The 14,005-nt window shown below is 36.3% G+C and overlaps 2 protein-coding genes and 1 long non-coding RNA gene across 4 annotated transcripts; 2 read left to right on the plus strand and 1 right to left on the minus strand.

The window, feature by feature from the left end:
• Window positions 1-381: 381 nt before the first annotated feature.
• LOC109541058 (formin-like protein 5) lies at window positions 382-10,683 on the plus strand. The gene is made up of 6 exons (XM_019909739.2): window positions 382-997; window positions 4,057-4,311; window positions 4,398-4,548; window positions 4,632-4,772; window positions 4,915-5,136; window positions 5,652-10,683. Exons 1-6 carry the CDS (start codon window positions 840-842, stop codon window positions 7,095-7,097), a joined length of 2,373 nt encoding a protein of 790 aa, XP_019765298.1. The 5' UTR covers window positions 382-839; the 3' UTR covers window positions 7,098-10,683.
• On the minus strand, window positions 10,668-13,632 carry LOC109541060 (chitooligosaccharidolytic beta-N-acetylglucosaminidase). 2 transcript variants are annotated; one of them, XM_019909740.2, is made up of 11 exons: window positions 13,474-13,632; window positions 12,955-13,003; window positions 12,713-12,895; window positions 12,415-12,623; window positions 12,187-12,358; window positions 11,979-12,134; window positions 11,705-11,922; window positions 11,539-11,648; window positions 11,272-11,486; window positions 11,020-11,215; window positions 10,668-10,965 (listed from the first exon to the last, which is right to left on the minus strand). In XM_019909740.2, the coding sequence occupies exons 1-11, from the start codon at window positions 13,478-13,480 to the stop codon at window positions 10,726-10,728; spliced, it is 1,755 nt and encodes a 584-aa protein (XP_019765299.2). In that variant the 5' UTR covers window positions 13,481-13,632; the 3' UTR covers window positions 10,668-10,725. The 2 variants fall into 2 exon arrangements, with proteins under 2 accessions (XP_019765299.2, XP_019765301.2); XM_019909742.2 differs by lacking the exons at window positions 12,955-13,003; window positions 13,474-13,632 and having other exon boundaries at window positions 12,415-12,634; window positions 12,713-12,851.
• LOC125503373 lies at window positions 12,961-13,971 on the plus strand. The gene is made up of 3 exons (XR_007280788.1): window positions 12,961-13,015; window positions 13,677-13,740; window positions 13,808-13,971. It is a non-coding gene; the product is annotated as an uncharacterized LOC125503373 (long non-coding RNA).
• The last annotated feature ends 34 nt before the right edge of the window (window positions 13,972-14,005 follow it).

The raw sequence follows: 14,005 nt of genomic DNA on the forward strand, positions 1-14,005 counted from the left end.
AAAATATGGTACCTATGTAGTTTTTTGAAACACCCAGAATATAGAAACTAATTTTTGAAACTGGGTCACCTAGATAACTTTCTCTTGAAACACCTTGACTAGCTGTGGCGCTTGGAAAAGTTGGGAACCCAAACTGGATTATACTCTCTGCTTACATCACACTGACCGTCGATTGGTTAAAATGACTGATAAGTATCGTTGCTATGTTATTGAATATAATAAAAATTATTTGCTGCTTGATGAAGCGTTCAAAAAGGGGGAATAACGAATTGAGCAGTAATATTAGAGCAAAGTAGTTATAATCTGGTAGGAGCCAACACTGGCAACGTTGTGTGGCGAAGTTTCCTGCCCTCTGTAGTAGAGAGGCGGAAAACGCCGGATCAAATAATCAAATACGGAAGAGAAAAGTGAACTGAGCGCTGTATTTGGGGTTATAAGAGAAACGCGTTATCGACTTCTGATTTAATTGAACAAATTAGGTCGTGCGGTATTAGAGATCTGGGATCGGGAAAATATATGTAAAGATTTTTTTCCACGGTGCTGTTTGTAAATTTTTTTGATAGAATGCGCTGCGAAAAAAAGTGTCGTCAGGCGTCGAAGGAAACAGCGACGCTAACGGAGACATCACCAATGAATGCCGAGCAGGGCTTCTACAAAAATACAGGCCGAGGCTGATAACATATTGATTTTTCAAAACGTTTGTTGAACCAATCACAGACTTAGAACTATTTTTAAAGGGTGAGGTTGTCTGGTTTTTCTGAGCTAGTGCAAATAAGCTAAATGTGAAGTGAGAGCCGCTTTATATAATTTTGGCGAGCGAAAGCTCGCTGGATCGGCTGATGCAGGTGGCTACACTTTTCCGTGAGTCCACCACTTTGCTGGGGGAAACTATGGAATCGGGCGGAGGTGGGCCACCACCGGATGCATCGGGTCCTCCAGGCCAATTGTCGTACGACAATTATAACCATCCAGTGAATTATCCCCATAAGTACAAGCTGTAAGTATTCACTTTAGACACCCTCTATTGCATTTCACGCGCTGTAATCACATGTAAACAATGGCATTTCGATTGCTATTTGATAATATGCGAAGTGCAGGGCCCCCTTGCGCTAGTGCAGCTTACGCTTCCCTAAAAATTTCCAGCTTTTCATCCCGAAATCTCCCAGTAGCATCCCCTCAACTCGGCAGTTTCAAATGCCCTTTTAGGGGTCGCTTTTTTCTGCAAAATGGAGTGTTTCCCTCAGCAACAAATCCTTTTTCCCGGGATCAATATAAATTTGTTACAAAATAAATACACGGGCAAAAGGAGTTGAACTTGACATATTTGGTTATATTTTTCATTCACTTTAACTAGCTGCTTTCTTAATCGCTTATATTTGAATAACAGCTGATACTTAATTCATGTGTAAGTTAATAGCTCAAGCATTTCTAGTCAGATAATGGAAAGATTTGGTTCAAAATCAACTTAATTATATAAATCAACATCCCACCCTAGTAATTCACTGCGGTTTAGGTCCCAGCACTAATTTTTTGTGAAATTATTGGAAATATATGGGCGTTATTTTATTAACAAAAACCGTGCAAAAACGCATATTTATTGCGTTGCTATCAGCATCTGGATTCTGAATGGCTTCAGTACTATTTCTTAAAGCTCACGACGAATTGTCTCTTCAGTGCTCCTTTTCGCATATCGCTAATAAATAAATTCAAAGTTAAAATTGTGGGATTATATGGGGGGTTTTACCCTCAGATTCCTAGGATCGGTGAACCTGAATTGCAATTTAGCCAGCTTAATTTCTACTTAATTTAATAAAGATCTGTTTGGAAAAGATGTTTTTTTTTGTACAGGGCTTCCGTCGAGGTATCCAAAATACGTATAGTTCGTATATGAATTATATGACTAATTTGAAGCAAAAGGTTTTACTTTTCGTACACTCACAGTGAACTTTAATGGTACTTTCATAATTAGCAACTTGGCTGCAATTAGAGAAGAAATGCTAATTATGACAATCATTCACATTTTTTCTTTTTAATCAGACTTCACACAGCGTTTAATGCGATAAAAACAACACGGATGATTACAAGTGGGAACAAGAACTATTTAGAGCTTTAATAATAATTATTACTCTGCCATTGTGCTTTTACGAAAAAAAATTGCTTAAACTTAGTCACTGAATAGATATGTTACAGACGATATATAGAATCAGACCGTATATATACAGACTAGGCCATATATATACGGCGTAATACAGCAGACCGTATGCAAAAAGACATGTCATTTAATATACAGACTAGACTGTTAATATACGGACGATTGCTGTCCAGGCCGTTTGTTCAAGGGCAATGATGTTTTATGTGATGTTTATATTTTCAATTGTTAACTGCAAAAATTGTGGTAAAAATAGTTTGTTCTTTGTTAAAGGCGACGCTAAATACGATATATTTCAGATATGAAATTACAAAAGTAAATCAGATGTAGTCATTAATAATATAAGCTCAAATTTAAAAATATAGGTTTTACAAACAACTGTATAAGCGAACAAAATAGGTTGCCCAGAACAGCCGGGGTTTACCTAAAGGGTACCTACTGGCCAGTGTGCACAGAACACATATGTATGTTTCTCAGAATTTGCAGTATTTCACTAAGAAAGTGGTAGATCAATTTGCCTTTTTAACGTTGGATTTAATTAGTTCGGTTTGTATCGTTTGTTTGTTTTTTTATAATTATTTATTTAATTGTTTTAATAACAACGTGTTTATAAAAACAACCTACTCTTTTCTTATACCTAATATTAAGGGTACTTCAAGCTCGAACCAAAATAAATGCCAACCTAAAACTGCATAGTCTGCATTAACCGGGGTTTAGTTCGTTATGTTAGTCCGTATATAAACAGTCTAGACCTTTTACAAACCGACTAGTCCGTTTCTTGAAGGACAAATTTGTTATACATATGGACTGAAATCTTCAGTCAGTTTATATACTGCCGGTTTTGCATGTAACAGATATACCAAGTAGGAAGGTAATTCAAATATATCGAGTGACACCCTGTTTTTTTAACTCCATATTTTATATTTGAAATTCGTTATTATAATAACAAAAATATTCATTATCCATTCCTGGGCAAGAATGCGATATGATAAAGATTTTTGCCAATAAAACTTCAAAATGTAACAAGGCGTTATCTCAGTACAATTATCTTTTGCATAATCTTAAGCCGGTCCAATCCTGGGCCATTGTTTATTTACATAGTTTTTCAAGGAGAATTTTATGAAATATTTAACGAGGACATCCCTTCTTTTTACTGAATGTCTTAACATCAAGCTTGCGGTTGGCTGCATCCAAGAACCCAATTTTTTCTTTAGTTTCTTACTAGCTACTAACATTTTGTAAAAGAATTTTACATTGGATATTCAAAGGTAAGTATGTCGTTTGTAATTTTCAAGTATTTCTGCTGTTAAACACTGATAAGCATCTACTTATACATTTGATAGAGTGAGTGTTCCCGAGTTACGCGCACGCAAGTTTAAAAAATGTTACAAATACATTTATGGCGAAAACTAAATCAAACTGCATCAAAGGTTGAAACAATTTAAGCAATGTCATTCACTGAACAATATTTCGAGGTTTAATTACAATTTGGTATAAAATATCCGTTGCTACTGACCGAATATTTTGTATTTAATATATAGGATTTATTTGCCTTTACATTACATATTTTGCGCACGATACTGGAAATGTGAATTAAAAGTATTGACATTTGTAACGAATCAGATTAGAAAAATGCAAGAAGTAAATTGATAAAACTGGAACATTTTGCATTTTTTCAATCAATTTTACAGTATTTCTATTATTAAGTCGCGTTCATTCAATTTGGCATTTAACGGATGTATATTTTTGTGTTTCTGCTCAAACTAAGTTAGTTTGGGATCGAATTGGAGATAGGCGATAAGCATCTGTAATATTCTTAGATCCGCACTACGGCATTGTAAAAATTATTCGGCTACGTTGATTGGGGATTAGTTACCCATTACTTGAAGACAGGAATTTTTTTCCAGAAATATGAAACTGGAAACTAACGATGATGGCTATGAAACCAGTGCGGATATGCTGATGAACCCTGCTAACGTGAACCACAACCATGAAGTGAAACCGAAAAAAATGGAAGACCCTTATAGTTTCATCGACGACGATCCCATTCCATTGCTTCCATCAGTTCAAGGACCTACACACATGATGCATCCGATGCCACCACTGAACCCAATAATGCCTGGTCCCAAGAAAAGAGGCAGGAAAAAGAAAATTAAACCTGAGTAAGCGCGACCTATATGAAGGCCCATTTTTTATGTGCCTAGAAATGCATGTCCTCAATTCCATGGGTGCCTTTTTTTGTTTCCAGACCTGGCGATTTCCCTCAAGAGATGAACGTAGGAATTCCTAGGCCTATTAAAGAACGCAAAAAGCATGATAGATTTAACGGCATGCCCGAAGAAGAAGTCTCAAAGCGAACGTTACCAGATCATCTGACTGAAAACTTAGATATTATAATTGTGAGTAATCATCTACCAACCAAGCTGGAAATGCCACAGTTGTACAACGGCCTGGAATCAACAAGAATTGCTTCTACTTTCAGATTGGAATCAATCCAGGGCTATTTGCTGCTTACAAGGGTCACCACTATGCTGGACCAGGAAATCACTTTTGGAAGTGTTTATATTTGTCTGGGCTCACCCCACAGCAAATGTCTGCTGATGAAGATTATAAATTGCTTCAGGTATATCATACATGTTTTCACTGCATTCCGATTAAAAAATGGGATTTATTCCTAAAAGTCTTCATATTATTTTATGCACCTGTATGCTTTTTCTGTTATGATTTTACTGAAAATGTATCTTTAGAAATGTTCCATATTTTAGGTCGGAATAGGGTTTACAAATATGGTTCAACGTGCTACAAAGGGAAGTGCGGATTTAACTCGTAAAGAAATTAAGGAAGGTAGCCAAATTCTGTTAGACAAATTAAGAAAATTTAGGCCTAAAATTGCGGTGTTCAACGGCAAGCTGATTTACGAAGTTTTCTCGGGGAAAAAAGACTTTAAGTTTGGAAGACAACCGGATCTGGTAGAGGGCACTAGCATCGTAAGTACATATTTATTTAAATGTGTAGCGTTTCGCAATCATTTCCATTTTAACTCGCATATTTACTTAATAAGCCTCATGCAAATTTCAACGTCTTATTTAGAATGAAGGTGTTTACGCACTCTTATGAAGACCAAACCTAGGATTTGTCATTTCAAGTGTGTACTTGTTTTAAAATTAAATCTTTTGTCGCGAAAGGTAGCAAAGTAGAGGTGAAAACATTAAATTGAGAGATCGTCGTTTAAGGCTTCACTTTTAATCTTTCAAAAAAACTTGGTGACCAAGAAAGCGAGAACAAAAGGAAGGAAAGTTCCTACTATAAGCTGGAGCATTTTTTAGCTGCTCACAAATGTTACGTTAGTCACAAGCACACCGTCTAATGTCTAAAAATAAATACACTTGAATTTACAAGGTTTTAGTAAACCGTTTGCAGCCTGGTAGAAAAAAGAGCGCCTGATATAGCTTACATGTAATACAGTGTTAATGATTAAATCCAAGCAGCACTTTTATTGCAGCATATGTGGGTAATGCCCTCATCTAGCGCAAGATGTGCTCAGCTTCCCCGTGCAGCTGACAAGGTGCCATTTTATGCTGCTCTAAAGAAATTCAGAGATTATTTAAACGGTTTAATACCGGAAATCGACGAAAACGAAATGGTTTTTAGTGAACCTAAAGTAAAATCATGTTATGAGGCGGAGCCAAAAGCTGATCTGTACCCGGAACTTACAGATATTAGCAATGCTGTGATTAAAAATGAAGATGGTACAATAATACCATGCAAAAAGAAACGTGGGCGGCCAAAGAAAATTAAAGTGGAGGGCGAGGAGCCGCCACCGAAGCCAGTTGTGCGGAAACCGCCACAACCCACCATTAATAATTGCGGTGATTTTCCAAAGAAAAAGAGAGGTCGGCCTAAGAAAGTGAAAATGGACAGCGGAGATTTGACTCGAATGGAGAATAATGGGCCTGCCAATATGTCGCAGTGCTTTTCAAATCCATCGCCAATCCAGTCGCCTAATAATTTTTATCAGATGGGTCCCGCAATGACACCACCAAGTAATGCAGGAAATATGTATAATTCACAGCCTCCAGTCTATAATCAGTCTCCAAGACCGCCATACAGCCAGTCACCTCGGCCGGCTTATAGTCAGTCGCCCAGACCGGCATATAGTCAAAGTCCAAGGCCAGCCTACAGCCAATCTCCAAGGCACCAGTACAATCAATCTCCGAGGCCGCAATATAGCAACTCACCACGGCCTCCATATGGCAGCCAGTCGCCCAGACCGCATTCTCAGCCATTCACACATTCTGATCTCAGTTCTGAAATTAGCGCAGCGATTAGCTCAGAACAGCTGGGCTCGCCAGGATCTCCTATCGGTCCTCCTGACTTTGAGCCTCCCACAACAATGGCTGAAGATGCCGAATGTCGGTTAAGTCCTGCACCATCTACAAACAGCGAAAATCCTCATCATTACCACATGAGTCCTGCCGCATCAACCAATGGCGAGCCGCCACACCATTACCATTATCAGCCGTACAATATGGATCCACCACCACAAGAAACCCCTCAATATACTACTCCACAACAGAAACCACAAGATATTGCTTCAAAGAGCCTGTCAGGACTTGAATCTCTGGTGGATCAAATCCCAAGCATTACCGATGGGGAAGCGCCCATAAATGAAACTCCAGATCAGTATTCTAATAGTTATACTGTATCCTCAGCGAGGGCTAGTCCTGTTTCTTACAATTACCCTCCTACTTCCGGGTATCCGTTATACCCAACTCCCACATGGAGTGGGCATTATGAACCAATGCCTCTGAGTTATCCCCAGATACCATACCCGCAAAGCTACACACCAGGGATTCACGTACCAAATCCCAATTATCCTTATTACAGTTACCCCCAGCCTACTCCACCACATCCTCCCGGCTACCCACCCTACCTCGGAGGGTTTTGATCGGTTTCTGTCGCTGTGTTTTAATGTTGTGTACCTGTAAGATATGTTCGGCTAGTACCTAGCAAGTCTGTCCGCTTCAGTACATAGTATGGGAAATTTAAGTGACTGTTCTTGGAGAATGATTATATGGAAAGAAAAATAAGTACTTGATGCTTTTGAGGTGTTTGTTTGCGTGCGCTGCTGTAATACTCTTAGTCTCTGCGTTCGAATAGGCACTTTCTTCGATTTGGCTGTCAATTACACATTTTGGGTCATATTGATCCATTTCGGTACCTACATTCAATCAGATGTATTTTTTAAAAGTGTTATAAGGCTGAATTTTGATTCGTTTCAATATTACGTCTACTCGAGGTTGTTCACTTCGCTTTTGTGAAGATTTGATTAAGTGGACACTACTACCACCCACTTTGTGCTCTATTTCTGGGCTATTATTTTTATACGAAAGTAATATGTTTTCCTTCATAAAAAAATTGGAAAATTTTCGAATTTTGATGATTCAAAGTAGAGTTTGATCGTTCGTTTGTTTTACCACGTAGCGCATTATATATCACACTAAACAGTGTAAGATCTGAATCTTGCGCTGTTACGGAAACTTACGTAACAACTAGTGGATTGAACTAAAAAAAAAATGTGCGTCTAAATGTATTAAGTAGTTTTTACCTGAGACTGAACAGTTGCAAACTGATGAGAGAAACACATAGAACTCGTCATCGGGATTATCTGGAGCCAATTTTTCTGCATTTTCCAACAACCGGGTATTGTTTTAAGCTAATAATCATTTTCCAAGCGGAGGACTTTGTAAATGATCTACATTTAATGTGAAGTTTCCCATATTAAACGATGGTCACTTGCATTTTGAAACCAGAGACTTGCACAGGGTAAATGGTGATATTTTTTTGTCATAAGTATTTTCTCTAAACTTTGAATGTTAGTTAGGCCGAGGGTTTGTGCATTAATATCTACATTCGGATCTCAAGTCGGTCGTGTGTCTGTCATCTGAATGGTAGCCCTGGACTTAATAGGAGATACGTAATTTTTCTGTTTTTTTTATGGATTTCTGAGTTTTAGTTTCTTCGTTTTGGCTTTTGATCGTATGTGTGGTAGCAAAATCTCAGAAATCGATTGAATCTCTGTATTGTAGTTTACTTAATCGGTTAGGTAGGTAATTAATTAGTTTATCTACAGCAAAACTGCCATCGGCGAGTAAAGCAATCTAGAGTATAATATGTCCGTCAATATTTTTTGGAAATTAAAGCTATGAGAAAACGTGAAAGATTAGCTTTTGATGGACATGTATCTATTTTCTCGAAGATGTTACAGTAAAGTAATTTCCTATGTGGAATGAAATGTATCCAGAATTATATATCATTTTCAAATGTCTAGTCGCTTGGATCTAGTCTTTAGCCTTAAAGACGGGAGAAGTTATTTATTAGTTTATATGTATATTTTTGAGAATATTTTTTTTATTTAGATGTCTTTCATTATGATTAGCAATATTTCGCAAAGCAGCTGTGGTATAATTGATGTACATTAAATCGGTTTTTCGGAATATATTAGAGCTAGGTACGCGAATGTTAATAGCATTTATTTTGTTTAAAATTTAAGTAGAAGACTTCGTGAGCTTTACTCGCAAGTAGCTTTAAAGGGACTGAGATATTAACGTTAATGGTCCCCACATCGAAAAACTTTAGTCTTCACTAACCACCAATTTTTGGTCTTCTGAACGTGCCAACAACGTGTATACTAATTAAAACAAGAAATCATCGTAGAGTTTTTCAATTTTTTGGGATGTAGTTTAATTTTTTCTCGGGATTGCAAAGCTTTTCAGAACTAAAGCTAAACGCAAGCATTTCATTTTCGTTCTTATTTTATTAACATAACAACACTATAGCATTTTTTTCATTGCAATATTAAGTAGGTACTGGTTTTGTTATGCGGAGTATTTAAGAAAGTTTGTCGCTCTATATTAATCTTTGATGGGGTCAAGTTTTTCAAATTGCCAAGTCCAGGGCTGTGTGATACCCTATCATTATAGCCGTAGGTCTGATTCATGTCATGATCGAAATAAACATTTGACATAGCTCTGTTCATCTGTTGTCCTTTCCTAGCCTCCCACCTCTACGTGTGTCCTTACATATCTCTGTATTATGGCGTTTTTGCGTGTCTCAGATTGAGATACAAGAGAGACGGAAATAGTGGACTGACCAAACATGTACAAAGTGTTCAAGTAGTAAGAATTTAAAATTAACAGTTTCTTTGTAGTGTGTAAAATGTTATAGTAGTGTCTAACGGATAAACATACTTACTAGATCTTAAATTTTGGTGAAAATATATTTATGCGGTATGATCGTTAGATAATAATACGCTTCTTGCTTTTAATTTTCAAGTAATAATATAGATGTAATTTAGAACATCTTCATTACCTTACTTGCAGGACACTTAATTGTCTTCAGTTATTTTGTTCTCTTGGCCCAATTTTTTCGTCAGTAACCACTATTCAAACTCGTTCAAATGATGCAAAGGGAGAGTTTTTTCAATTTATTAGCCCAATTTCGTGAATAATATAAATGGAGATTTTTTGTGTCTATCTCGCGATTAAGTGTCGACAGAATTTGTGAATGCTTTCAATGTTCGACGGTTATATGTATATTAAACATTTTTTCCAAAAAAAAGTCATAGGTGTTTCATAAGTGTAAAAATTGTAAAAATAAAACGTAAGAATACTTGTAGTCTTCTTTTGGGGAAAAAATAGAAAAATTTTGATACAGGGTTGTAGAGTTCAAAATGTAGCTTATTAATGGTGTGTATATGTAATGTAAAAATATGCACCGAATAGGTCTTATTCTGCGGTAATCCATCTTATTTCCTGAACACTCTGTATTTAACTACTATTAGCTAGATGTGAATACTTACGAAAACGTGAACCAAGTTTTTAACGAAATTTTAGATTTTAGACTAGATAGCGTGAACTAAACTTTTGGGTTTTTCGGGGTGACTGTAATTAAATTTGCAGATTGTCTAGTACAGTATTCAAATTGCCTATTACATTAATTAAAGCAAACTAAGTGACCTACAAATTATGGCAAACGAGTGTACGTAAATAAAATTAAGATTTATACAATTTTTTTCTAATATTTTAAGGTAAGATTTACTACACACTATTTCCCTCTCTTTTTGTTAAATTATTAAATACAAAGAGACGTTATTTGATTGTCAGAATAATTGTTAAAATAGAATTATGTGATCACTGAATTCTATCCCTACAAGAAAAAAACCAGTAATTGTATTTAAACTTTATTTGTCTGATGTTTGATAACTGATTGATCAAATTGTCATAAAAAATGAGGAAATTTATTCTGGCTATTGAAAACTTTCTCACAAGTTGCAAGTGGTTTTTTGGTTTTTGTAGTCATAGAACTGATATTTATTTAAAACTGTTTTTACTTGTTCATTGTGTTATCTAATGATTGTTATGTATGATGATACTCCGTTTAGCCGTTTTTGAAAACCTCTCCCACTATTCTTTTTGTACTTTAAACAGCATTAACAATTTAAGGACAAAAAAATAAATTTTGTTTAAATCCCATGGTTCGTTTATTTTCATTCATAGTTTACAACTCTAATAACTTCACTGTCTTAAGATGTAACTAGTGCAGTCCTCATTGCTTTTAGCGCAAAACTGCGGAGCCAAAGGAGACGTTCGTAATCCCCTTCTTGCTAGTCTATCATTATGACTGAAAAATCGAGATGTTGCGTTGATGGCAGGTGTTGATGGATTAGCCCAGAGTCTTTCAGCTGCTGCAGCTGCTCTGGGCCAAACTTTCGATTCAACGTTATTATCATCAGCTAGTTCGCCCCACATGCAAACCTATAAATCTCTAGCATAAAACTGCGGATAATTTATTACCTTCTAAAAGTTTACCTCTCCACCTAAAACTGACGAATCTGTTGAAATGGTGTTATCATATACAGTCCTCCAGTTATAATAGAGCGTAGTTCCCCAAAATCCATGATCCAAATACCAACTGTCTTTCGTTGATATTATGAGTTTATATCCCAATTTAAGCAACTGTTCTGGAAGTGGATCGGATTTCGGGACCCATGTTTGAATAACATATCTACAGTTGATGTAAAATTTCTACCCGATCGGGTCGTTTAAAACGCTTAAATATACCTGTTGCTTGGAAGGTATTTTACTATGCGATCTGGATCAGTTAGAGTACTGGTCCATAGGATGATTGAAGATGTGACATTTTTGTTTGCTACATCGTACGCATTTAAAGCTTTCCTCTGATATTCAGCCCATAGATCCATAAACACTTCCTCTGATCTATTCGGCCCAATATAACGAAGAACTTCTTCGCTGGAATTCCAGCATGGCACGAAAACCTATCGAATTTTCCGTTGATTTTTTCTGTTTTTAGTTATTTTACCCACTAACTTCGTCCCCGCCCATGTGAAAAACATCGGATTCAGTCCATAAGTCAATTATATCGGAATATAGGCTTGTTAACACGCTGTATAAATTAGGATTTGCTGGATTCATTTGGCCTGAAATTTAAATTAAAGACTTTTGTGCTCTAGTCTGAGGTTTTGTCTTAACCCACCACATGGTGGTTGGATGCAATAGGAGCGGTAGGGTTGTTGATTGTAGCACACTACCAAGTCTCCTAGTCCAGCATCAGGTCCCCATTGCCATCCACTTCCAGCATGAGCCGGCCCATCTATTTCCGGAATAATTCGAACGCCGTGCAATTTTGCAAAGTTTAAGAGTTCTTTTACTTGCTTGGGGGCGTAAGTCTGATTGATGCTGTACGCGCCATAACTTGAATTTAATTACCGTTGCACAGTTAATATATATGAAAAACTTCAAGTGAGTACCTTGACATATTCGGAAGTGTTTTGGAAATAAATGGGAAACTTTGCGTATCACTTATATGCCAATGTAGCACATTCATTTTCGACATGCCCATAGCGACAATGTTCTTTTTAATAACGTCCAAGGATAGGTAGTTTCGAGCCGAATCTAACAGCAACCTGTTGGTTATAAAAGCCATTCAATCGCAAACCTATAAAATATTTATCGTACCCTCGATGTTTGAAACGGGGTTTATCTTCAATAGAAAGCCCCTTTAATGTTACATAAAAAATGTCGTCTCCTGAATCCAACGAAGGTATTAGCTGAAGCAGTGTTTCAACCCCATGTCGCACACCATAAACAGAATCTGCGACAATATTAACTTCCACAGTTTGTAAGGAATCTGAAATAATGAGATTTAATCGCGCAAATGTATTTTCCATTCTCCTCAATTTATACTATTTGTGCTTATTGTCAACTGGTAAGCTTCATTAGTTTCCCAATTGAGGAGCAAGGAAGGACTCGCGGCAATCAAATTGATCACTAAAATATATCCATAACATCCATTATGTTCATTCAAATTTACAACGTCTTTGAAGTATCCGACAATTTCTTCTAGAAAAGCCGACGATTTCTCTGAAGGCGCTGACCAGGAGAGTACTGAGCATCTAAAATTACTCTATATATCATCAATTTATATTAATTAATAATGATTTAGTTATTTCTCCAAAGCAGGTGAAATTTACACCTAACTTACTGCACTGCTATGTAAACCAGATCGTGATTGGTCACAGACAAATTCGAAGGTTGCGGCCAAATATTTCCTTTGGGATCGCATGCCAATCGACAAATATCAACATTTTCATAAAAACTATCGCTGCTCGTCAATCGTCGCTTTCTATAGCAGGAATTGGATTTTGTATCGCATTCCCATACCCATCTGAAATATACAGAAATAAGCAAAATGTTTGTATCATGAAATTCTTTTTTAGAACTCACCCATATGAAAGCGGTAACATGAAAATTAGTTGTAAAATACCCCATCGGACTAAAACACAAAGTAAGCACACATTTTAAACCATTCCAAAAACTAAGCTGTTTAAATAGAAAAGCAGTAGTTCACATGCAGTCATTGCCTAATAAAGAATTGTATAATTCAAAAACATTCCTACAATAATACACCCACCAACTTTATTCGGCTTTTGTTCAACGATTAATTTGGTATGTCTTGGGTAACGTATGGCCTTCACCTGTTATTTCCTTGCACATGCAAAATCGCAAAATAATTATTTATCTCAAGATTTAATTAAAAAATAATAATCTCTGTACTGTATCGATTAATGATGCAAGTGCAAGATAAGGACCCAACAATTGAAGTACTTGTGAAAGTTTTGCTTTGATTTTAAATGCTTAAAGTCGAAAATCATCCAATAGTCATTTAAAACATTAATGAACTTGTGCATTTTAATAAAACCGTACAAAAAACAGCGATATAAGCACTATCACACAATACACTACCTTTCATCTTGCTTATAAACACTAAATTAAATTTAACTCAGGCGACCGCTTTGCGAATGCACGCCTACAAATTTACTTCAGCCGAATTAATTAGAATTAATGTCATCAAATTAGTAAAGCTGTGCTTAATCAGTAACTGATAACGCTGAATTGAAATGTATCAACTACTGAAATGTTACTAAAGTGAAGTTTTATTTATACAGGACCGTGTTGGTCATTTCGTTCGCTTTTTATTGTAAGTTTAACAAACTTATAATGCATCAGCAGGTAAAATATTTTTTGAAAATCGCTGCTATACTCAAAGCGTCTTATAAAAAGTATTTGTTTTCTTTAGACAACAAAGCACAGGCGGACTGGAATGAAACGGTTTTTTGCCAGATATTAACATCTTTATACAATCCGACAATAAACTAATTTGATATGCTACTCCATCGACCCATAAAACAACACAGTAGGCAGCGATAATAACTGCATGTTAAAATATACTATAAATGATGTCATGCGATAACTGCATGTTTAGGTAAATAGGTGA

This window comes from Dendroctonus ponderosae, unplaced genomic scaffold, assembly GCF_020466585.1.
Source record: "Dendroctonus ponderosae isolate FM_Combo_2020 unplaced genomic scaffold, Dpon_F_20191213v2 Dpon_F_20191213_1, whole genome shotgun sequence".
In the NCBI taxonomy this organism is placed as follows: Eukaryota; Metazoa; Arthropoda; class Insecta; order Coleoptera; family Curculionidae; genus Dendroctonus; species Dendroctonus ponderosae.